This window comes from Alosa alosa, chromosome 8, assembly GCF_017589495.1.
Source record: "Alosa alosa isolate M-15738 ecotype Scorff River chromosome 8, AALO_Geno_1.1, whole genome shotgun sequence".
In the NCBI taxonomy this organism is placed as follows: Eukaryota; Metazoa; Chordata; class Actinopteri; order Clupeiformes; family Clupeidae; genus Alosa; species Alosa alosa.
This window is the reverse complement of record NC_063196.1, coordinates 917,456-927,688: the sequence shown is the minus strand read 5'-3', so window position 1 is coordinate 927,688 and position 10,233 is coordinate 917,456. Positions and strand designations below refer to the sequence as shown.

The window sequence follows — 10,233 nt, the reverse complement described above, 5'->3', positions numbered from 1 at the left end:
CAATCAGAACCCATCGAATTTTAACCGTCACAAGGAGAGACTTTGTTTATCGTTGTTCAGTGTGAACGCTTTTATCGTTATGGTTATGGTTATAGTTATAGTTATCGTATCATTCTTGGTGTGAATGCCTTAAGCTCGGCCTTAAGTTTGTAAGAACAATGTGGATGTTACAAGGTAAGAAACACGATTTCAATCGAGTTCCTTGTTTCTCACTTCTCTTGCCGGGACGGTAGTCCCAATGTTGCAAGGTTGGTTTTCCGCCTTGAACACACAAATTATACAAATGATTAGAATTGTACAACTCTTCCCCATGTTTTCTTCATGCCCTGTCACATTTACATAAAACATCACATAAAAAGTGTCCATTTGACAAAAGTGATTGATTCGGTCACTGAGTTTTGATTGAGTTCTGTCATTGTACTGTACGATTTTTTTTTTGTAAACTGTTGCCATTTTTATTTAAGTGTGACAAGCTAAAGAGTCAGATCCTGTCACACTAAAATATCCCAGAACTTATATTTTTGTGAAACAAAATACCTTGTCTAAAATTTGTACTGTGTCCTGTCACTGTACATTCAAACGGGTTTGAAGCATGTTTAAAGGCAGAAAAATTGCATTTATTATTATTATTATTATTATTATTATTATTACTTTTACTGTAAATTTATTTAATAATGATTTTAATATAAAACACATATCAAGTTTCCCTGTATAAAAAAATAAATGATAAAAAATAAAATTCTGTTACACCACCACCAGTCCTGTCACACAATACATATGATAGAAATTAGGCTACTATTTAAGAAAATAATGAATTAATTTCTTTAACTGTGTAGAAGGTGTGGGTAGGCTACATCCACTATTAGGCCTATTAGAATGTACTGGTAGAATCACAATAATATAGTATTTTATATAGGCTATTTGATTTAACTATTAATTTCTAATGATAATGTTGGTTAATTTGTTGATATCTAATAGCTTAGTCCCTTTGGACAAAAGCATCCGCTAAATAACATCCTAAGCATAAAATTCTTCTTATTATTATTAGGCCTATTTAAAAACAATGCTAGAATTTGAAAGGCTACGCTATAGCCCTTGGAATTGCTTTCCCATTTGTAATAGGCCTTCCTATCGATATTAAATTAAATATGGAAATACTTAAAAATGCTTAGGCTACTTACAAACATGAAGCATCTGATCAGAGCCTTAGCCCACATCAGCATTTTCTAGTCCTTCCTTAACGCTGCATGATATGGTCATAAATCCGACGCAAGCGTAGGAGCAGTTAGCACTACAGGCTCCTGGAAAAATATCATAGGCCTATGCCATTGCAGTATAACTAGTGAGACTTTCGTGCCTACATAGAGCAGAGGCAGGTTGAAATCAAATTAACGAGAACAAAATCCCTCGATAAATCAGTTACGAATTTTCTATTCATTGTAGCCTATTCTCATATGGACTGGGCATCGGAGCCACGTGTCACATGTGCTTCTCAGGACAAAACGGGGCATCTGCAAGCTGGATCTGGAGGAGGATGCTGCGGCAAGTGATACACAGAGGGCTCAAAGCTTCTTTCTACTGGCTTGGATTATTTGTCAGCAGGCACCCTGTCTTTTTCCTCACCGTCCCTGCAGTCTTAACTATCATATTTGGATCCACTGTACTGAGCAGATTTAAGCCAGAAAAAGACCTCGAAATCCTGGTTGCTCCAACGCACAGTCTTGCTAAAATAGAACGGAGTCTCGCTAACAGTCTTTTCCCGATCGACCAGTCCAAGAACAAGCTATATTCTGACCTACACACTCCTGGCAGATATGGCAGGATTATCCTGCATTCAAAATCTAGCGGAAACGTGCTGGAATTGGCTGACCAGGTCCTTCAAGTCCACAAGGAAGTGCTGGATTTGCGGGTTAATTATAAGGGTTTTAACTATTCTTTCGCTCATCTTTGTGTCATGAGCCATCGGGACAAGAGATGTGTTTTGGATGATGTAATTGCAATACTCGAAGATATCCGATTAGCTATTCTATCAAATAGCACATTGTCCAAGGTGTCATTGAGTTATCCAAATACAACATTAAAGGTAAGACATGCCAAGTAACCCAAGGATAGCCTAGGCTACTCATAAAACACCCTGACTAGCTACCACGGGGCAGCAGTTGGCAGATTCAGGTTTTCAGTGCTGTAGGCTATGAATGGATGGGTTGAAACATCATTTACCTCCTTTTAATTCTCACAATTAAACCTGTCATCTTAACCTGTCATTTTAAAGCGAAAACGTCTGCGAAAGTTGTCGATGAATGACAACTCGAGTTATCAACATAGCCTTGGCTACTCTCGAGTTCAGGCTAAGGTTGCTTTATTGATGTAGCTGCTCTCCTAACACAGAAACAGTGAAGTAGCCCAGGAGGCTATCGAAGCGCACAGAGGTGTAGCACAGCGGATGCTGTCAGATGCGTGCTCTATTTCGGACTGTAGACGACAGGCTGTTTTTTCAGTCTCTGTAGGCCGACGCGTTGTACAAACGCAAGTTTAGACTCCTGAATAATGAAATTGCCTGCTGAAGTGGTGCCTTAGTTAAAAAGTCTAATTAATCTTATAGTATTTTAGGACAACATATTGTAGTAGGCTAATCTTGTAGTGTTTTGGGACATAGCCTATAGACGGACTGAACACTACAAAGGGTAGGATATTGCAGAACATATACTATAACTTGTTGGTAGTGTTGCCTATAGGCTATTAAAAAAGCATCACTAGTTTTATGTTCCCTGGACACCGTGCTTTCCATTTAAGAATGTCGATGTCACTGATGCTGTTAGTCCATCATGACATGTTGACAGTTTGTGTTTCAGCCAACCATCAACCAAACTAGGGGTGCCCAATATTTGCGGCCACATTTGGCTCGTGCTGTTTTTTTGGACCGCCTCGTTTGTCCAAAACGTATGTCAGCCACTGGGAATTTCTGTCGAAATGGTTTCTTAAGGGTTAGCTGCAGTTCATTAGCTGACCAAGGGGTTTAAACGGAGCAATAGGGGTGCAGGGTGGGCTGGGAAGCAGTGAATCTCTGTCAGCAGAGATCAACAGGCCCATGACACCAGTGAGTAGACGTGGTCACCATGAATCTCTAAGGCAGTGCCGTACTGATAAAAATATGGTATTTAATTTCAATTTAATGTAATGTGACACAACACATTTATTTTTGACCCACCACTCAGATTCATTTTTGGCCCTTTTTGGTAAGTTTGTGGGCACCCCTGCTGATACCATCCTCTTAAATCTATTAAAGGAACATGGGAACTTTTTGGGAAATTACCTTATTTTCCCTCTGTGTGCAATAACTCAGTTTGACATTGTTAGCATAATTCACTGGAGGTAGGTTATGGTGCGTTCCATTTGTGCTCGCAAGTTGTTTTTCCCGATTTGTTACTCTGAGTTACAAACAAAAGGTTGCAATTGGGATGCCCCCTGCAGTCATCTTTCGACTCTTCAGCTCGTTCGAACCCCGAGTTAGAATTGCCAACACGCGCATTAACAGTGAACGAGAGCCGTATAGACTATTTTATTACCAGCTCTGTCTGCTTTGTGCCTCATTAAATCGGTCGGAGAAACAATAGTGTCCATTCTCTATCTGTTGCTATGCTGCTACAATGTTTGTTTCTGTCATATACTGTGTAATGTGTCATTACAAACTATTGCTATATCTGGTAACAATTGCTAACAACAGACAGACAGACAACAGACAATGCAGGCAAACAGACAAAAAGTAGCATTTTGTTCTTACAACTGGTTGATAACTGCAATGCACCCAACTCTGTGTTAACATGGATGTGTACATGGACAACATTCTGAATGACTAGTAATGGACAACTGGAACACATCATTAGACCAAGTTAGCCTACAGCTATTGCTATAACCCGATTTCCAAATAAGTTGGGACGCTTTATAAAATGTGAATAAAAAATAATGCTATGATTTACAAATCATATCAACCCTATATTTAATTGATAATAGTTCATAGACATCATATCAACTGTTGGAGGAGAGAAATTTGACTATTTAATGGAAAATGTGATGGCTGGAAAAGTTGTATAATGACAAAGACAACAAAAGGAGGAACATTTCACAACTAATGAGTAAACTGGTACCATGAATGTGGATAAAAAAGAGCATCACAGAGAGGCAGAGTCTTTTAGAAGTAAAGATGTAGAGGTATTCATCACTCATCAGATAGATTCATCATTACACAATCACAATTCCAAAATGAATTCCGCAGATTCATTACACTATTTCTCCATAAAGGAAGAGTTCAGGGGCTAAAATGGCCTGTCTGCAGTGCAGACCTGTCCAATTGGGTGCATCATGGAATAAAAAACATGATACTGAAGTCTTTTGAGCAGCTGGAATCCTATATCAGGCAGGAATTGGACCACATTTCATATTCAAAAGTATAGCAACTGGTCTCCTCACTCCAAGTGACGAGGTAAAGCGGTAAAAATTACCCCTGTTCCAACTTTTTTGAGACATGTTTCTGCCATTAAATTCAAAATGAACAGATTTAAAAAAAAAAAAACAATAACATTTCTCTCCTTCAACAGTTGATATGTTGTCTTTGAACTATTCTCAATTAAATATAGAGTTGAAATGATTTGTAATTCAAGGCATTATTTTTTATTCACATACAAAGCGTCCCAACTCGGAATTTGGATTGTAAAAGAGAGCCATTGGCTAACTGGTCTAACCCACTTCCAGTGAATTATGCTAAGCTAGGCTAAAGGTGTCAGGCTGTGCAATTACACACAGGAAGGAGAACGGTATGTGTTCTCTTAGCCAATTCTGGGGTCTGGCTTAAGGCTCTGCTTATACATCTTACATTTACATTTATTCATTTAGCTGACCAGGTTGATGCCCCACGTCCATTGGAATGGACACAACATATTTTTGGGTCTAAACCAATTATAATCTGTGATTTCACCATTTGAATCTTGATGACCCAATCAGAATGCAGCCATGACCTGTAACTGAGAGTGCTGCAGACATCAGACAAGACAAGCATGGCTCTGAAGCTCAACAGGAACAGATGCAAACACCTTTTTTCCCTATATGAATTCATGTTTTGCTAGCCCAATCAATTTGCACTCAGTATAATTCTAACCGTTGCAGGTTATTTGAATATATTATTTGCATGATATTTGAAGTTAGTTTGAATATATTTCACAACAGTGTAGTACAGGATTTTTAAAAAAGTTTAATGTCCATCCCAATGGACACCAGGTTATGGGAGATGTTAGCCAACATTCATTTTATTAGTGTCACTAAGTAAGGTTCTGACATATCCTCAAAACCCAAGAATAATTGCATTTTTTTTTCTTTATTTAGCCTATTTTGGAAGAATGTGAACTCATTTTACTAAAGTGTGTGGCCCACATACTTCCCATAAAGGGCCAAAAATGAATCTGAGTAGTGGGTCAAAAATAAATGTGTTTATACATTTTACATTAATTTGAAATTACTAGCTTGTGCACTGAATTTAGTAAATTGTGTGCTCAGTTTACTAAATAGTGTGCTCATTTTACTAAATTGTGGGCTCATTTAGCTAAATTGTGTGTGCATTTAGCTAAACTGCTATTTTTTGTACAATGAGTGCACATTTTAGTATAGTGAGTGCACTATTTACTAAAAAGAGTGGACGATTTAGTAAAATGAGCACATTAGTAAAACGAGTGCACAATTTAGGGTGCGTTCTTAAATTCAATCTGACACTCTAAAAAAATAGAATAACACTCTGAAGTTCGAAAAAGATGAGCATTCTAACTCCCTGTGAATTTACGAATGGTTATTTGGGGTTACAGACAGTACGGTTTACAATATGGACACCACTACAGCACTTGTGAAACAGGGTTTATGTGTCAGAACTCAGAATTCAGAACTCAACTCTACTAATGCAAGAGCTTCTTGAGAGTGATGATGAGGAACACTGTATGAGCAATTTTTTTAACCTACTAAATAATCTTTTTAAGCAACAGTTGCAACAGCTTATAATGCCAACTCGAAAACATTCTAGCACTAGCCTACTACAATGTTACAATCTATTCTCGTTAGTATAACCAAAGATCCTTGATCACTAGTGTGCTCGGAGTCACATTTACAAACCCTTATTAAAAAGAGTGCATAATTCAGTAAAACGAGCGTATATTATCTTTATATACAAATACAATCTTCCAATGACATCTCCTGGGGGGTGTCATTGCAAGATTCTCTATGTACCGAGAAAACATACATTCGTTGATTAAATCATGTTTTCTCTCTACTAAATTGTGCACTCGTTATACTAGATTGTGCACACAATTTTGTGTATTGTACTCTCGTTGAATTACATAGTGTGCTTGTTTTACTAACTTGTGCTCTCGTTTTTACTAAAAAGTGCACTCATTTTAGTAAATAGTACACTCATTTGATTAAATTGTGCACTCATTTTACAAACATTAAAGGGACACCAGGCAACGTTTTCGTGTTAATTACTCATCTTCGTAAATCGGTATATGGTTAAATGACTCATTACAGGGCGAATGAAGACTCTCTCGTCCGCCCCTACTGCCTGTAGGAAGAATATCCCGCTTGCAAGTTCAGTGTATCCTACCCGCCGACCGAAGCAGGCTACTAAAAGCTAGAAGCGAGAAGCTGCTTGCTGTTAAAGGGAATGACAGATTTCATTCTCATTGGTTTAAATGATGTTAGGCCCAAAACACATCCATGACTGATTAAGAAACATAGGAACGCCTTATTGCGCCATCTGCCGTTTGATAACAAAACCACTCCCAATGTGGACTGGACAACCCACTAAATTTAATTAACCTATTCGCTAGTGACCATGTGTTTTAGATCGCTAAAATAGGGGCCAAAGTGTTTTTTCCCTAAGTTCTCATGTCATTTTACGCCTATTTAGTCAAGGTGTCCATTGTAATGGACATTAAAAAAAAACTAATAAAGACATAATTTAGCAAAACAAAATTCCCTTTATATCTACTTTGGAAAGGAGTAAAAATCAGCTGGATAATTTTTTTTGTTCAACAGAAGAAAATCTGGTTTGAAAGGGTTAACTTTTGCTGTCTATATAATCGCTAAAAGTGTATATTGCAGGATAACCACCACACTCAATTAATGTGTAGATAAAGAGCTCAATATGTATATATTAGGGCTTTCAAACAATCTCATATTTTGAAATGAATTAATCTAGATTAATCGCAATTAAAACATATATTTTCTCCCTAAAGACTTAAACTTAAAGGGCATATTAAATACAACATAAATCCCAAAATTAATGAGTAACCACAAAGGTAAAAGGGTCATTCCACGTCAGTTCAACCAGGGCCCACGCACTTAGGTCTCAAAAAATTCTGAAAAAATTACCAGGTGTACCTATGTTACCCAGGAGACACACTGTAAAATTACTCTTATGTAAGATCAATACTTTCCAAGATACAGCCAGTTTTACAGGGGGAGGGGGTGTCGATTTTGTTCGGGTTCTTTTTTTTGTCAAAGTTCACAAGCCCACAGCGCAAGAACTAAACCATGTAGGAGGCTCAAATTTTGCATGCTGGTACATAAATAGGAATAGTATGTAGCAAAATCGTCACGTTTGGTCTGGATAATCCTGCATGGTCATAGCTGTCCCTCAAAGTTGATACAAATTTTATTGGAGTTTTTGGCTGGGCTCTGTTTAAGCCTTCAGAAGACATATTTGTACTCAACATAGGCTCTTGATTTATTTTCCTTACTGAGATAAGTAGAAACACTCTCACAAAAAGCAATGAACAGAAAATAAATCCCTTCAGGGTCTGAATGACCCTGAAGGGATTTATTGTACCAGCATGCAAAATTTGAGCCTCCTACATGGTTTAGTTCTTGCGCTGTGGGCTTGTGAACTTTGACAAAAAAAGAGCCCGAACAAAATCGACACCCCCTCCCCCTGTAAAACTGGCTGTATCTTGGAAAGTATTGATCTTACATAAGATTAATTTTACAGTGTGTGTCCTGGGTAACATAGGTACACCTGGTAATTTTTTCAGAATTTTTTGAGACCTAAGTGCGTGGGCCCTGGTTGAATTGACGTGGAATGACCCAAAAGTAATTTTATATTATTTAAAGGATAATAATGACACAGTATTTTAAAAAATATATATATTAATTTCTTAAGAAACACTACTAATTTGATGCTGTTTAACTAATTTATAAATGGTGCACTGTCACTTAAAGCGCATTGTGTCTGCACGTTCTCATAGTGATCTTTTTTTACCAGCTCCATTCAAATATAGCCTATGGCTAGCACAATATTAACAATGATAAGCATGAGGTTAAGTTGGTATAAACAGTGAGCTTTCATTACTCTGGAAATTAAAACATGTAATGACATGATGCTAGCTAGACATTTTCTGTTTGCAATTAAAAGTGAATTATGAGCCTGGTAGCCAGTAGCCACCTAGCTAGCTGAGTGGAATGCGTTTCAATCGGCATATCATGTGCTTCATGTAAACAAATTATTGAAGACTTCAAGACTCACCAGTCAGTCACAAAGGCAAAGACAACTTCATATGCTTGTCAATTTTCCAAATCACAGTGAGTGCAGCCTATGTCAAAGTGCCCTGGCTCTCACAGTTTATAACTGGTCAGTAGTAGAACCGGATAACTCCACAATCTCCTCTAACCTTGTCTTTGTTGCCTTCACGATTTCCTTTTATAAGTTTGTTATATTAAAAAAGGAGATATCAATTATCAACAATGACAAGCCAGCTGGAACCTGCCACTCTCTCTCTCTCTCTCTCTCTCTCTCTTGTGGACGCCCAGACGTGTTTTCAATTAAATGGAGTAGCATAACGTTCAAGTTGAATCTTAATGGAGAGGACCCAAAAAATATCTTTATGTAACATGCTGTTTGTGCATTTTGACATTGTAAACATTTTCTAACAAGAGTGAAAAGCAGTTTGCAGTAAATACTACTATCTATTGGCTAAATGTTGGTCCCTCATCTGTCCCTTGGTGCCCTACGCACAGTGCGTGATGCCTGTGGTGCTAGCAGAAGCACTGATCACTGTGCTTTTTGCATCAGGCAACTTTTTAAACTGAAACTTTAGGACCCCCTTGAAAGGTATTAGAAGTGATACCTTTACTGTCTATTAAACCTAAGTACTAGATTTGTGTCTTGCCACTAAAAAAAATCACCAAACAGCGTGTGATGCATGGGAGTTTAATGTTCAAGTACTACCCACCAGTAGTAACCAAAAATGTAGCCTAACAATTTCACAAACTTTCTTGAGTGACATTTAATTTAGTCTATTGTTTGCATTCCAGGATGGTAGGGTGTCTTTCATCGGACATCAGCTTGGTGGTGTATCAATTTCCAACAGCCGAGACCAGCAGGTGAAGTTTGCCAGAGCTATACAGATAACTTACTACCTCCGCAACAATGGGCCAACAGTACAGGATGTTATTGCTGAAAAGTGGGAAAATGAATTCTGCAAACTCATCCATCGATTGTCCACTATGAGTGAGGATCTGCACGTCCAGTCACTCACATCCTATAGCCTTTTGAGGGACTTCCAAAAAACAGGAGTACTTGCGAAGAGTGAGGTACTGGTCAGCCTTGTCCTGGTGCTTTTGGCAGCCACCATCTCTAGCTCCATGAGAGACTGCCTGAGAGGAAAACCCTTCCTAGGTCTCCTTGGAGTCTTGACTATTTGCATTGCCAATGTGACTGCAGCAGGGATTTTTTTTATTTCTGATGGAAAGTTTAATTCTACACTTATTGGGATCCCATTCTTTGCCATGGGTAAGTGTGTCTAAATTCTATAGTGCTGAATGCACCAGTATTTAACACTGATCAAAGAGGATGAGCCTTGACATTTGCATGTTTTTGTGTTAAATTACTCTGCTAAATTTCACTTACTTCTTTCATTGCATAAACTCTTGACTCAGTGTCTTTGACATCACAATATGATTAAAGGGTTTGTTTACCATTTTCACTAACCTTCTCTTAGTTGTAAATAACACTCTGTCATTGTAGTGACAGTGATGTGGCTGATTGCAAAACAAGCCTCAGTCAGCTTGCCCATTGTTCTTTTAGCCTTCCCCTTCTCAGTGGTCTTACCAGCCTCCGTCCACTTTTGTCCTCTGTCCAATTTTTTCCCCAAATGAAAGAAGGGAAAAGCATTTTTTTACTAATACTATTCAACTATTAAT

General features: G+C 38.0%; 1 protein-coding gene across 1 annotated transcript in view; it reads left to right on the top strand.

The window, feature by feature from the left end:
* Nucleotides 1–1,286: 1,286 nt before the first annotated feature.
* Nucleotides 1,287–10,233, top strand: part of ptchd4 (patched domain containing 4) — a 34,567-nt gene continuing 25,620 nt past the window's right edge. Inside the window, exons 1-2 of the mRNA XM_048251139.1 lie at nucleotides 1,287–2,083; nucleotides 9,346–9,823. Coding sequence (XP_048107096.1) covers nucleotides 1,484–2,083; nucleotides 9,346–9,823 — 1,078 coding nt within the window. The 5' untranslated portion in view covers nucleotides 1,287–1,483. The remainder of the gene's footprint in view (nucleotides 2,084–9,345; nucleotides 9,824–10,233) is intronic.